Source organism: Leptodactylus fuscus, chromosome 8 (assembly GCF_031893055.1).
Source record: "Leptodactylus fuscus isolate aLepFus1 chromosome 8, aLepFus1.hap2, whole genome shotgun sequence".
Lineage (NCBI taxonomy): Eukaryota > Metazoa > Chordata > Amphibia > Anura > Leptodactylidae > Leptodactylus > Leptodactylus fuscus.
This window is the reverse complement of record NC_134272.1, coordinates 20,864,610-20,880,771: the sequence shown is the minus strand read 5'-3', so window position 1 is coordinate 20,880,771 and position 16,162 is coordinate 20,864,610. Positions and strand designations below refer to the sequence as shown.

The following is a 16,162-nucleotide window of genomic DNA, read 5'->3' as shown; positions in this document are numbered from 1 at the left end:
GCACAGTTTATATAGCCAGGTTCACACTTGGTCTGCACGGATTTCTTCTGCCACCAGACGTCCTCGCTCTGCGCCATGTCAGGATCCTCCGGTAATAGCTGTCATTATCTGTCACCATGTAATGTCTCCTTATATAGCAGAGCCCTGCTGTGTTCAGCACATGTAGCAGAGTTGGATTTGTTATTTAGCTGCTGTTTTGTCTGTAGTCCTATATATCACCACAGACAGATTGCAACTCAGCTCTGCTACATCTGCACTTATATGGTTGTACAATATACAGTATATTGTTTCGGTAGTGCACTGCGTGTAGCTGTAATGACTTTGTCGTGTTAATAAGTCATAGAGACACAGAGGACACGTAACACCTGCGGCAGACATGATGGATACAGCTGTACTGTGTATACATATAGGGCTCATCGGTTCTGCTGGGAGTTGTAGTCCTAACTTTGATAAGTCCATATACTATAACTAGTGCTATTTACATCCATATAAACCAGGGGTAGGGGACGTACGGCTCTCCAGCTGTTGCAAAACTACAACTCCCAGCATGCATACTTGCTCTGCTGTTCTTGGAACTCCCATGGAAGTGAATGGAGAATGCTGGGAGTTGTAGTTTCACAGCAGCTGGAGAGCCAAAGGTTCCCTACCCCTGATATAAACCATCCAGACTAGGACAGCAGTGATTTTCTCAGATCGGGCACTTCCAGATGTGTGAATACGTCCATAGACCTGTACAAGTCTGTCTGCTCCCCGTTAACATAACAGATAGCAAGAAGCTTGTTAGTGTGAACACACCCTTAGTCTCCTTTCACTTTCTCTTCTGCTGCTGGCACAGACACAGGTCATTAACTCTTCACGCACTGACTTAACCTTTGCTTTGCTGAACATTGAACAATATGTAATGAAGAGTTTTCACCTTTGTATTAGAGGGATTGTCCGGAAATAAAACTTACATGCAGTCAGGAAGTGAGAGCTAGGAAGCCAATGTGCGCGTATACGGTACTTACCCACATCCTCTCCGCCATTCCTGTGCTGGGCCGATTGTCAGTACAATGTTATGCCTGTATACAAAGTGTCTGCAGCGGTGACATCACATTGATAGGACAAACAACACTCTCAAGTGACAGCCGGCCCAGTGCGGGAATGAAGAGGAGGATACAGGTAGTATAAGCACATATTTGTTTAATAGAACCCTGTTTGCACACACATAGGAGATAATAGGAGAGACAAGTGCTGCTGGGAACTTCAGAAACCACTGAGGCAATCTACATACTATAGGTAGGTGTGGAATAGCTTTTCTAAAGGCTATGCAAGGATGTGATTAGTTAAAAATGACCTTTCCCAGTGATAAAGCCCCTTTAATATTGCTAAACCTCAACCCCAACCCACCCTGAAGCTTCTCCCATCAACTCAATAGAACAATGCATATTGTGGGAGATCCAAAATCTGTAATGGCCCCCAATCCTCACATGATGTATATCTTTTTGAGATCCCTTACCAGCCCTATGTAGCAACAGACTTCCCCATAGGTCAGTGATAAGCATAACAGATGATAGAAGACATAAAGTGGCAGATGGGCTGGTGGGCCGCTGCTCTCTGTAGACCCCATCCCTTTTGTATATTACACCCCTCAGACTCACCCCCCCCCCCCAACTGATCAGGTGCAATATTCCGCCTTGTCTCATAACCCTCCATTTCTTTCTAAATTAACCCATTCCTCCCCACCATTTGACATTCCTAGTCAGAAGGCCCACCCAAGGTAGGCACCAGTATAATGTGAGTCCAGTATATTGTGAGTTCCTCTAGTGGTGGAGAACTGTATCTAGCCACAATGTAACGATATAATTCATCATCGTGATTAACTCTTTATTTAACGCTTACTTGTCATTTGAAGTTATAATGGAGAGCCCTCTGTGTCTGATTAAGAATTCTGAGGATGGAAAGCTATCTGTGAATCCAGAAGCCATAAACATCCTGACCAGAATCAGCCAGCCGGTGGTGGTGGTATCAATAGTCGGCCTGTATCGAACAGGAAAGTCCTATCTGATGAACAAATTAGCTGGAGCCAAGAAAGGTGCAGTACTATAGAAAAATAGATGAAGTCACCAAAATTATCAGTCCAACCCTGTATAGGATTACACCTTCATTTCAAATTCTGGTTTCAATAAAACTTTTCTATATTTAACATCTACAGGATTCAACCTGGGCTACAACGTGCAATCCGAGACCAAAGGCATCTGGATGTGGTGCATTCCTCATCCTACTAAGGCAAACCATGTGCTGGTTCTACTGGACACCGAAGGTCTGGGTGATGTGGAGAAGGTAAAGTCAATGGATGTAGCTTCCATGAATGCATGTATGTATGTATGAATGTATGAGGCTTCCATGGACAGTTCTTACACAGCAGAAGATTCCACCAAAACAATAGGACTGAAGCATGACCTAACATGGTTGGGTGCACAGATCCTGAGAGTTCTCATCACCCCCGACCATCGTCCTCCTAAGAGTTTGATTTTACTAAATCTTCTGCAACTAAAATCATTGAAGGAAGATTGACAATATGTAGGCTGTAAGACATGAATGGTTCTAAGACGAGTAAGTTTTTCCTTTGGTTTTATAGGACCTCCAAAATCAAAGGAAAATAGATCTCGAGACTCTATGAGTCTGCGAGAAGGCAAATGCTACATGCTAGCCTACATTTCTGTTATAATTTACACCATAAACTACTATATGATCAATCTGACAGGTTGCAGTGGCCCAGGCCCCCATAGTTCAGCCCCATACCTATAAGCTAGCAAAACGTTGCAAACTTTTTGTGGTTTGGCACATAAGGCCTGCTTACCTGGCTTTGTTAAATTCTGCCATTAAGAAGTTTTTTCTTTCATAGGGGGACAAGAAAAATGACATTAGGATCTTCAGCCTCGCTGTTCTTCTGAGTAGCGCCCTGGTGTATAATAGCATGGGGACAATCAACCAAGATGCCATGGACAAGTTGAAGTATCCTTGGAGAAGTTACATAAAAGTTTACATTCAATTATATTGTATAAAAGTGAACATTTGATCAAGGTCTAGGGTCATAAATCCACCAAGGTTCTACCACATTGTCACCAGTTTAGCTCCTGAGATTTTCCTCTTACCGAAGGGTTGAAAATTATAACCGTGCAGCCATTTTTGGCAGTTCTGCATCAGTCACAAGGTCATAGTTCATAGACACGTAAGTTCCTTCTTTGCTCCTTACAAATATTTAAGTAACCACGAAAGACTCACCAAACCAAAAATACTAATAACATCTTGACTGGGGCAACCCCAGACCCCATACGGTGTAATGAACCTTTCACTGGCATCCACATGGTACAATGCCCCCTTTTCTGGCCCCTACTTGGTATAAAACCGTCTGTATAAGCCTCAGATGGTGTAACTCTAGATTTTTTGCATCGTTTCACTAAATTTCCAAAGTCAGATTCGTAGAAGCAGCGTCCAACATATAGTCCGACCTGGACAATCTAGAATTACCATAATCTTAGCAGTACCATTGCGATTTCTAAACCACGTACATGTTTTTGGTAAATACATAAATAATAATATATAATTTGGCTGTATTTCCTTATCAACACCGAATAGATTAGTGGGAGAAATTGCAGAACTGATCAAGGTGAAATCTCAAGACAATGATGACGAGGAGGCCGAGTTTTCCCTGCATTTTCCCATTTTCATCTGGGCTGTGAGAGATTTCCATTTGAAGCTTACTGTGGATGGGAAACCAGTTACGGAGGATGAATATCTGGAGAACGCTCTAAAGTTGAGACACAGTAAGTATTAAGAAGACACCTGGAGGTCCTGAAGAGGTTAAAGTGTACAAGAAGAACAAGCCTCATAAGTAATATTACATTGCACAGTAGTAGTGCAGGGGTTTGGTAGACAGAAACACAGGCCCAGGTCTGTGGGAGCCACTCAGGAGCTTTTTCCGGGAGCCGGAAAAAGCTCCTGAGCGGCTCTCATTGAAAAAAAGAAGCAAGATGCTCATTCTTCAGGCTGTTTCGTCTCGCGATTCGGCCTGAAGACACTCCCTCCTCCGGACTAGGCCCATTCATTGGGCCTAATCCGGAGCGAAGTGCGCGGCTGGATGCCGGTGCAGTGCACCGGCTTTCGGTCGCGGCGACCCGTTTTTTGGACCGGAACCTGAGGCGGCCTCCGCTCCAAGTTCTGGTCCAAACAACTCCACCTGAACTTACTCTAAAGGGAAGACTCAAATACACAGCCCTCTATGTGCTCGCCAGAGGTAGCCTGACTGACTGGGTGTACTTTTTAGTTATACCATTTTAGGGAATTGCTATTACTTTAATTACATTATATTAACATTTTCACATAGGCAAAACAGTTAAAAAAAGGCACTTTTGACTTTTTTCCCGCTTTAAAAAAGGCTATTCAGGCACCGCTAATGTTATTTTAACCCCCCCCTCCATTTTAAAATAATACCCTAAAAATGAATATGCAAATTATACTTAACATGCACGGTGGGCGGTCGGGGGGGGGGGGGGGGGGGGCTTAAAATAAGATTAGTAGTGCCTGAATAGCCTTATTAAAGGCTATTCAGGCATATGTGGGGCTCATACAGCATAATTTTGCTGATGGAGCCCCTTTAAACACCCACCATCTGCCATACTAGTACAGTGGATGTTGGGAAGGGGATAAAGATCCTTGTTCCTTTTTTTGGATAAATGCCATGTTTGCATTGTATATGTACTGTGTCTAACCTGGTGGAGTAACTAATTTCGGTGATTGGGCTTTAATGCTGTACCACTCCCAGAACAATGGGAAGATAAACCATTTGAGAAATTGGTAAACAGGAGAGACCACGTACCAGAAAAAACAGAAGGGGGATTTGTTTGTGTGCAAATACTCTAAGGCTAAGTCCCCTTGGGCCAGAGTTTTCCTTCGCAGACTTTCTGTTACGATTATATCTATGGGGAAGCCGCCGGCGTTTACGTAGATATAATTGACATGCTGCCATTTTGAAAACCGCAACGATTTTGGAAATCTCAGCGTGTCAGCACTGCGATTTTTTCCGCAAAGTGGGGATGGGATTTGGGCAAATCGCGGTGTTTCCGGCCCGTGGGGCCCCGGCCTTAGGGTAAGTTCACATGGAGTTTTTTTGGACCGCAACCTGAGCTACCCGTCCAAAATACGGGTAGCTGCGACTGGATGCCGATGCCGTGCAACGGCATCCAGTCGCACACTCCGCTCCGGATTAGGCCCAAATGAATGGGCCTAGTTCGGAGGGATTGTCTTCAGGCAGATGTTGTGAGGTGAATCTGCCTGAAAGAATGAGCATGTCGCTTCTTTTTCCGGCTCCTGGAAAAAAGAACTGGATACAGCCTCAAAATCCTGACCAAAAAACCCAGTGTGAACTTAGCCTCAGACATTGAGGAAGAAGTGTTGGGGGTATAGCTCAAGAGATAGAATTGGATAGTAGACCACGCACACCTGTAGTGGCTGGCATTAACCCCTATATGGGATGGGTAATTGAAAGGTGATCTACTGCTTTAATTGTGGGAAACCAGGGACGTCTCCATCTCCAAAGGATCTCCATCCAGTCTGTTGTTCCCAGTGACACACACCATACTCGTGCACTGTTCACCACCCTAAATTAGGGCAGGTAATAAGGAAATCCCTGGATGGAGTATGGGAACGACCTCCCCACAAGGGTCTGTGGTCACTCCTAAAACCTGGATTACATCAACAAAGCAAGAATCCTCAGTGACATACATACATACATACATACATACACTCTATCCACGTTTTTTCCTCTAGAATTACTACTATATATATATATATATATATACATATATATATATATAAAACATTTTATTTATTTTTCTTAATACAGAGGAAAAATCAATCAAGGACGAGGATTATAATAGACTAAGGAAACGTCTCTGCATGTACTTTAAGAGCCGCAAGTGCTTTGTGTTTGATCAGCCATCTTCAGAAAAAGAAGACCTTCAGAACATGGATAATATTTCCGAGAGTCAATTGCAACCTGAATTTTTGGAGCAGACGAAGCGATTCTGTGACTACATCTTCCAGGAAGCTGAAGTGAAAAAAATGATAGGCGCCATCAATGTTACTGGACGACGTGAGTAGATTTAACATTCAAGGGATTCCATCTGTTAACACATGTGGAGAGTAGAATAATATCCTCATCCAAGAATAGTCAAATATCCCCACCAGAGAGTAGACTAATATATCTACCACAAAGTAGACTACTATCCCCATCAGAGCGTAAACAATATCTCTACCTGAGAGTAGACCAATATTCCCACCTGAGAATAGACTACTATACTCACTCATTAGAGTAGAACGATATCAAATTAAATCAAATCGGCTTTATTGGCACGTCCGAATGGATATTTGGCATTGCCAAAGCTAGTAAAGTGGGGGGGGGGGGTAGTTGGAGTCGAGGGGGAGAGTATGGGGGGGTGGCTGATTTGGGGTATAACAGTCCATGGAGTGTCATCTTCCTCTTAGTTGGTGACCGCTGTATGGGGAGGTGGGGTGGGGCGGGTGGTTTGGGGTATAACAGTCCCCACCTAATAGTAGGATATTATCTCAAACTTAAAGTAGACTGCCATCAACACCCTTAAAGTAGACTACTATACACACTAGAGAGTAGACTAATATATCCACCTAAGAGAAGACTAATCTCTCCACCAGAGAGTAGACTCAGTGGCGTAACTAGCACAGTAGCAGGGGTAGCAGCTGCCTCAGGGCCCGACACGTCAGGGGGCCCGGGCCCCTGACATGTCAATATGCATAAAAATAAATAAATATAATATATTTATTTATTTATTTTACTTCTTGAAACTCGCCCCCCCCCCCTTCCTCTCTGGTCGGAGGGGGGGGGGGGCGGTCTGACAGGCGGTGACCTATCTTTTAGCCTTTGTGGGGTGTTCGCTTTTCACCCCGCGTAGGCCTCAACAGGACCTTCAACAATGTCTCCTCCCTCAGCGTGCGTCCTGACGCTGGGGGCAGAGACTTATTTTGCAGGAAGGAGCTGGCGAGTCCATTTTGAGGAGCAGGCCGCGCTGAGCGCTTGTGAAGGCAGAGAGAGGTGAGTGGTTGTGAAGGCAGCAGCGCTGGCAAAATATCACCATGGGATATCTGGGATCGGCCTGGTCACTCATACACTGCTACATGATTTGATAGATACATATCCATATTAAAAAACAAAAAAGTCCACAGCTCAAAAATATAAAGAACCAGCTCGACCTTAAGTGCACGAAAACCGATATCCATATTAGACCAGGTTCACACACGGTAGTATTATGAGGCACAAGCGCTACAGCTCTAGCTATAGTACTGGGATGTGGTAATGCTGTGACATTGTACCTAATAATACTGCTGTGTGTGAACTTGGTCTAATATGGATATGTATCTATCAAATCATGTAGCAGTGTAAGAGTGACCAGGCCGATCCCAGATATCCCATGGTGATATTTGTATCCATGGCCAGTGGCGTAAGTACCAGGGTAGCAGGGGCCACTATGGGACATAATACCATGTGCAGGGGCCACTATGGGACATAATAATGCGTGCAGGGGCCACTATGGGGTATAATACTGTGTGCAGGGGCCACTATGGGGTATAATACTGTGTGCAGGGGCCACTATGGGGTATAATACTGTGTGCAGGGGCCACTATGGAACATAATACTGTGTGCAGGGGCCACTATGGGGCATAATACCGTGTGCAGGGGCCACTATGGGGTATAATACTGTGTGCAGGGGCCACTATGGGATAAAACACTGTGTGCAGGGGCCACTATGGAACATAATACTGTGTGCAGGGGCCACTATGGGGCATAATACCGTGTGCAGGGGCCACTATGGGGTATAATACTGTGTGCAGGGGCCACTATGGGATATAACACTGTGTGCAGGGGCCACTATGGAACATAATACTGTGTGCAGGGGCCACTATGGGGCATAATACCGTGTGCAGGGGCCACTATGGGGTATAATACTGTGTGCAGGGGCCACTATGGGACATAATAACGCGTGCAGGGCCACTATGGGGTATAATAGAGAGCGCAGGAATGGAGGGGGTGTCAGTTGGGGTCTTCGATGGTCGGGGTGGGGGGACCCCATGTCAAAAGTTCGCCACAGGGCCCCGCCATTCCTAGTTACGCCACTGAGTAGACTACTATCCCCACCAGAGAGTAGACCAATATTTCTACCTGAGAATAGACTACAATGGCCCCTAGAAGGTTCCATACACTATTATCTCAATCCTACTATAAAGATGTCTGGATTCTCCATCAATCCCCACAATAAATGTAATAATATGTGCCCCCTTCATTACGGCAATTTATTAGTTTGTCTATTCATATAGTACATTTTTTGTTGTCAGAACTTGGTCATTTGGCACAAAGTTACACTGAAGCAATAATGACTCACAATACTGCCTGCATGGAGGACGTGGCCCATACATTGTCTGACATAGAAAACAAGGCGGCTGTCCAGGAGGCTGTACAACATTATGAGAGCAGGATGAAGGAAAGCATTGTCTTCCCCACCGACACTCTGAACCAGTTCCTTGAGCTCAGCAGACAATGTGAGAATGAAGCTCTTCAGAAATTTTTGAAAAGGTCCTTTAAGGACACAGAATACAAATATCAGACAGAATTTATGGTGAGTCTTCTTTCCAATCACTTAGTATCCCTTCTTGAAATGTCCTTATGGTCCTTCTCGTTGTTATTCAAGTGTTTTACATCTCATTACTCCAAAAGGATTCGACAAGATTTATCATGAGAAAAACGTGGAGGAAACAAAGATAAGTTTTAACAACAAATCAGAAAAAATCCTAACTGCGACCTAAACCCACCTAAGAGCCCACATATAGAAATACTCCATCCATAGCTAGACCAGAAAATATCCCGAGTCCTCCATACTGATGTGTTCTTCCTTACCTTCCCTTTCAGCTTTTATTTTTTGGAATATCTTATATGTGTCTATGTGTGACCACCGGTGGTTAAGGATTTTGCTAATATGTCGGGGGTCCTTTATAAAGGTGCGTGAGCCTCGAGAGATCAGTTTTGTGTATATTCACAAGGTTTGAACTCTGTTTAGTTTAGTTATGCTCTGGGAACTCTTCAGCCCAAGGGAGGTCTGGTAAAAAGATCAACACTGTTTCCTCACCTCGCATGGGCTCTATTGTGGTCGCCTTCGAGGATCACTGTGTCTGTGATTGAACTTCACTGGTTTTGTGCAGCGCACCGCCGTCATGGTGCTTTGACGCAAGTGTCATGACATTGGTGCACCCCCCGTGACCACTGAGGTCCAATCATAGGGCTCAGAAATTCTCAGACCTGAAACATCACTCATAAGGCCGGATGAGGACCATGATGGAGCATCAGACACCATAAGAGTGCCCAGGAGAAGTGAGGCAAGGTGAGTATCAGTGTTTATTATTTTACTGCAATTTCCATTGGACTCCAATTATTATACTCTGGAATCTGAAGAGACCCCAGAGTATAATAGTGATTCGTAGGTGGTGAACCCCAAAACTCATAGGTTCAGTCAAACCAAAAATTTATGGAAAATTAGTAACGAACCCAGCTCATTACTAGTCAGATTGCTCATCTCTGGTCCTTAAACATTTCAGCAAGGTAAGGTGGACAAATCTACATATTGACCTTGGTATGGACCAATAAATCCGCAACTAATTGAAGCTCGTGTGTTTCTTCCGTTAGGGACTGGTACAACAGAAGAAGGAGGAGTTCTGTAAAATGAATGAGGCAAAATCACGGGAGATATGTGAAGCCCTGATTAAGAAACATTCCGAAGAACACGAGGAAGCTTTAGCTAAAGCATTATACTCCATTCCTGGTGGACATGAAAAATTCAAGCAAGATATAAAAGCCATAAAGGATAAATATCACATGGAGCCTGGGAAAGGCGTTCAGGTCGGTGAAAGATATTTAAAGAGATTCTATCATTAGAATCCCATTTATTCTCCGTAACACGTAGGAGTAGCCTTGAGAAAGGCTATTCTTCTACTTTTAGAAGTTTTCTCCACACTGCCATTTTGTAGATATTCCGCTTTTCTTTGGTATGTAAATGAGTTTTCTAGTAGCACTTTGGGTGGTCCCCAATGCTCAAACAGCACTAGGGGCGTCTCCAGTGCAACGAGAAAACTCTCCAGCGATGGCCTCTGTCTTCTTCTGGCACGCCTCTCCGCGATGTCTTCTTCCAATGGCTTCTTCTGGATTTAAAATTCACACATGCGCAGTCGGCTCTGATGTTTTTGTGCAATGGTTACTGGCTCTTATTAGTTGGTCTATTTTACTCAAGAACTTACATAAAGATCTTTTCTGGTCATTTGTGCTTTAAGTGATAGATCTGATGTAAGTTTTCCCTTGGATCAGAGATTATGCAATTTAATGTTAAGTCTTTGGTTCACATAGACTAAGTGTTCATCATTTATCGAACAATCACACCAGTATGTTTTCTACTTGTGTAGGCTGAAATCGTGCTTCAAGAATACCTCACTTCTAAGGGACCCCTAGAAATTACTATTCTAAAAAGTGATGAAGCCTTGACTGAGAAGCAGAAGGAGCAGGAAGGTGAGGGATCATATGTACCAAAGTCTATTGCCTGTTGGTCCCACATTGGTTATCATAGTTAATATCATACTCATATCTTAAGTTTGGGGTTTTCTGACGTTTCAGTCTTGTGTTTATGAATTTTTATGTTAATTTCATATAGTCAACAATAAGAGATCATATACACTGTATGGAGTGTGGACCCAATGTGTATCTGAACTGTTTTGACTTGTGGCTATTCCTGAGGGCATTGTCTAAGGAGTTTCCTGGTTTTCAGCATTCATTCCCCATACAGGGATCTGAACTTTGCAGGGAACCATCAAGTCTAGGAATAGTCTCAGATTAGTAGTTGCTGAACCAGGCAGGTCAAAAGTTGCAGATACATGGTACCAAAGGGACAGACAAAGACATGGTAAGTGGATAAGTCGAGGTCAGGGCAGGCAGAGTTCAGCTATCACAGTATTCAAGAAAGAGCAGCTGGCATGGAGTCAAAAAAGTTATCAGGCAGAGGTCAGGTCAGGTGCCATGGAGTTAATACAGTTATCAGGCAGAGGTCAGGGCAGGTGCCATGGAGTCAGGACAGTTATCAGGAAGAGGTCAGGACAGGTGCCATGGAGTCAGGACAGTTATCAGGCAGGGGTCAGGGCAGGTGCCATGGAGTCAGGACAGTTATCAGGCAGGGGTCAGGGCAGGTGCCATGGAGTCAGTACAATTAACAGGAAGAGGTCAGGGCAGGTAGAGCAGGCTCAGAGTTGGGCAAACAGACAGAGGTCAAATGCAGGCAATCAGAGTAACAGTAGCAGAATATACCTTCACATGGACTAGCAAGTTATTCTTATTGCTCAGGAACCTTCATGTGGGGGAAAGGGGTTTAAATAGCCCAAAGGTGCAGGGAAGTGTTTGTAAAAAGGAAGGAGAGTTTACAGTTTCTTAAAAAAAAAAAAAAAAAAACAGCAAACACATGGGCAGGGACTGGAGACCAGCGCCCACAAAGTGGGAGAGCAGCACAGATGCCAAAGAGAGGAGTCATTCATCTGCAACCAAGTATTGCTTAAAGTTCCTGCACAGAGCAGATTGTGTACATAGGTCTAGAAATGTATGTAGTTTACACTGAAGACAGAGAACATAAGATTTGGACAATATTTCATCCAGAAGCGTAACTACCGCATAGCAACAGTAGCAGCTGCCACAGGGCCTGGGCCCCTGACGTTTCTTTTTTAATAGCCCGTTACCTCCTGGAATAATGGCCCCTATTTACTTACTGATCATCACTCAGGCTCACTGCCGCCGGCGCCATGATCAGAACTAAGTAAGTCGGTAAGTAAGGCCGCGGGCCCACGAACCCCGCGAACCCCACAAACACCACGATCATTATACATGTCAAATGTTCACCTTGGGGCCCGCCATTCCTAGCTACGCCATTGATTTCATCCTACTTCAGGTAAAATAATTTTTCTCAATTCTTACTTCTGCAGAGGAGAAAGCCAAGGAAAAAGTTCAAGAGATGGAACAAAAAAGGCAGGAACTGGAAGAATCTCAAAAGAAACAGAACTGGCAAGATATGAACACAACTCTCCAAGAGAATATAACGGGGTTGGTCAACAAACTGAATGAAGAAAATAAACTGATAAGAACCGAAATACGGCGAGTGATAGAAGACAAGGAACGGGTAAGTCTACAGTATGAAGGTTCTTACCTCAAAGTTTTCAGGGGTGAATTGTAGAAGAACAATTGTTTGGTAGGATCTATAAAATAGTCATGGATTACTGTCTTAAAAAAGTGAATGTGTGCAAAAAAGTTGGCCCGCCACTGGCCTGTGGATTTACTTCTTCTTGCTGTCTGCTCAGGAACGGGATTCCTATGAAAAACAAGGATTCAGAAGACAAGCCAACATGTACCAGGCGCAGATCGATGACTATACGGAGAAGGAGAAGCAACTGGAAAATCCTGTATGGTATAAGCCCATCAAAGAAACATTTAAGCGCGTGGCCGCTGACGTCCTCCCCATACTTATCGAAGTGGGAGGAAACATCCTCAAGTCTGAAGCTATCGGAGCGTATAACAGTTTGATGCTCTAAATCCTGCAGAAGCTGCTCACCCGCCTCCACCCCAAAATCAAGGCCCAATTCCCACCCCATAGTCCATATCACCATACTGAGCCCAGAAGACAACAAGGGCATCCAGTGCAATTGTTTCATTGTAGAGATGTCCGCTTTCCCTCTCTAGACAGCTCCTCACCACCAAACATCCGTCTACCATCTGATCTCATTGAAAGACGGTGTACGTTTTTGGAATTCATTCCATTTGCTTCTTCCAATGCATCAAAAATGAAGAAAAAAAATAAAGCAACGCTGCAAATAATCTTGATTAGAAATGTTCTGCCATTTTGTGTCTTCAGCTCCTGCACAGAAACAACAAGCTCTAAGTAGTCTGCAGTGGAATATTACTCCATCTGTCCCTGACTTTGTATTAGTAACCTATAGACCATATTGGAGGGGGCAGATACAAGAGGGTAACACATGACTGTAGGGATAATGTCATAGGTAACTCTTCATATCATCCCAGGCAAACTGGGATGCTGAGATCAGGGCTATGTATGCGGGGGCCGGATTATCACTTCCAGGACCCCTCCTCCAAAGGGCAGACTAAATATTCATGGGATTGTCCTGTAGTCTAGATCCCCACATCCTAGTATATCTTCTCTTCTCAGCTTATGTGTGTCTACGTCTGTATTATATTACTGTGTATTATCCTGTATCTGTATTACTAGGCTGCTGTAACATGCTGAAATTTCCCCAATGTGGGACTATTAAAGGATTATCTTATCTTATCTTATATTGTCTGCGTAATAGACAGTGCCCCAGATGGCAATAACTCCCTGCCCAGTAATAGTGCCCCAACACCATAAAATGCGTCCGTTGGGTCCATACAAATTAATCGTGACTTTTTAGCCCCCTCCTTAGAGTACAGCACCCCACAGTGCAATAAAACTTTGTTTTCTTAATGCCTCCCACATACATAGTGCCTCTGTTGTTTTATTTCCTCCATGGGGACCCTAAACTGTGACAGTGCCCCACATACAAGTGTTCGCTCAATGCCCATATATATTAATAGTGCCCCTATACAATGATTTACTCCCAATGGTGCCTCATACACAAAGTGCTCCCTATAGTGCAATATTTCCTCCATGGCTTCTCTAAACACTGGTAGTGCCCTTTTAGTCCCCCCCACACACTCAGTGTCCCCTTAGTATCCATATACAGTAATAGTGCCCCTATACAGTGCTCCACACACAGTGACTCCCATAGTGCACCAAAATAGTTACAATTTCTCCCTAACAGCCACCCCTGCAAAAAGTGTCCGAATAATGTAAAAGCACCCACAAAGAGCCTATAAACAAAGTGTCACTTTACTACCCCATACACAAAATGCCCCCTTAGTGGGAGAAGGTGCAGGTGGTCACCTGAACAAGATGGCTGCCCATACATAGGAAGTATGAACGTGACTGAACACATTCCAACTGAAGTCAGTGAGAAAAGAAGAACCACGGCCCATTTGGGCCATGGCACAGTAAGGGTTACTGCAGATGTGAGTTTTTCATAGCCATTTCAGACTCAGGCTCCTCTGGAACAACAACATTTTCTGATAAATATTTTTTTTTTACCAAAAAGAAAAAAAATTCACAAAGGACAGAGATCATGTTGCGTGAAGACATCTTCCCAACATTCTGGCAGGTTTCCAACAGGTTTTCCCTGCTGAGAACAGCTGGTGTAAGTAAATGGGGCGTCACATCTGCTGTCTAATGACCCATACAGGGCTCTCTACAAGAGCTTTATTTCACATCGCCCCCCGCTGGTGAACTCTTGATGGGATTTTACTGTTATTCGTGGTTAGTAGACAGGTCAGTAGATACCTCTGCATGCATTGAGGCCCCCTATTGTCCATCATCTATAATACCCTTTAATACCACCCTATCCTACTAATCCTATCCTATCCTATCCTACTAATATTATAAATTTTGATGTTTGTTCCTCAATCACACAAAAACCGCTGAACGGATTTTAATGAAATTCGGCACATAGATAGATTGTAACCTCGATTAAAATATAGGCTACTTTTTATCCCGGTAAATGACATGGCTTCATGACTGCTATGAAATTTTGTTCACATACTATATTACACTGTTCTTGGCAGCAGCCTTATCTCAGCCAGGGCTGTTATCTCTCTGTGTAAACACAGTTAACCCTCAGCGTGTAGACAACTTTGCATATTATCTGATCTGCTCCAGTGATGACAAACATGGGCAAACACCTTTAATCCAAATTGGCAGTTTGCCAATTTTAAACATGCCTGGAAAAAGAGAATCTAATTTGTCGCAAACAACGAGAGCTATGAAGAAAGCCAGAAGTCACAGAGTTCTCCTCAAGCGCAGCTGAGGGGGATCATCGACCCCAATAACACGTTCATTATATGACGTCTCAGCGAGCTGCTGAGATTCTGGAACAATCACGGCCACAGCGCGAGGAACGAGTTCAGCGGCAGGTCAGCTTGACAGCTGCCAAAATGCTGGAGTAGGCGGATCATCAACACCAACAACACGCTCATTATATGATATTCCAGCGAGGTGCTGAGATGCCGGAACAAGCCCAGGCACAGTGTAAGAAACAAGTTCAGCGGCAGGCCAGCTTGAGAGCTGCCAAAACGCTGGAGCATGTGGATCATCAACGCCAACAACACGCTCATTTTATGGTGTCCCAGCGTGCTGCTGAGATGCCAGAACAATCACAGGCATGGTGTGAGGAACAAATTCAGCAGCAGGACAGATTAAGAGCTGCCGAAATGCCGGAGCAGGCAAACCATCGATGGCAGTAATTTGCTGTATAGGCAGATCATTGAAGCCAACAACTCGAAGACGAAGTCGCGGGCAGAGCCTAGTAATGCCATATTTGCACCTTGCGAATATTACTGGGTGTGGTTTACATGACGCTAAGAAATGAGTTAAATTCTGCCTGATGCAAAAGTTGCATTTCTAGGCGCAAAATCGCTCACCCCTGACCTGTGAACCTCTAAAAACTTGCATTATACATTCACTGCAGCAGATTTCTGGTGTACAGGGCATAAAAAAGTCTGTTTTTTTTTTTTTGGTTTTTTTTTTGTTTTTTTACGAAAATCTGTTTTTCCTTCATTACACCTCCCTTGCCACATTCTTGAAAGGGGTGATGTAAGGGAATCAGTTTTCGATAGACCCATTCAGGACTCTGCGAATCGTGCAAGTGCTTATCTATCATCGCCCCCTGCTGGTGAACTCTCACAAAGCTTTTATTCTTTGTTTTTTTGTTTTTTTTTTCCTTTCGCACCAAATTCATTAGGCATTTGCAACTATTTTATTAGCGCAATAGATTAATTGATAAGTCAAGTTCTTCTCAGATACATTCGATGAATCTTCCCCCCACATTATATTTCACTTCTCAAAATGTTCAAAATGTCTTCTTGCTGTAAGTGAACGAAAACCCTGGACATGGCGATTGCTCCTCTAAGATTCAAACAACATCTTGGTCA

At 43.9% G+C, this 16,162-nt stretch overlaps 1 protein-coding gene across 1 annotated transcript; it reads left to right on the top strand.

Annotated features, from left to right (window-relative positions):
• LOC142217557 (guanylate-binding protein 1-like) lies at positions 1-13,348 on the top strand. The gene is made up of 11 exons (XM_075285846.1): positions 1-91; positions 1,895-2,074; positions 2,195-2,322; positions 2,888-2,997; positions 3,622-3,809; positions 5,888-6,136; positions 8,410-8,690; positions 9,752-9,964; positions 10,522-10,624; positions 12,079-12,272; positions 12,451-13,348. Exons 1-11 carry the CDS (start codon positions 76-78, stop codon positions 12,679-12,681), a joined length of 1,893 nt encoding a protein of 630 aa, XP_075141947.1. The 5' UTR covers positions 1-75; the 3' UTR covers positions 12,682-13,348.
• The last annotated feature ends 2,814 nt before the right edge of the window (positions 13,349-16,162 follow it).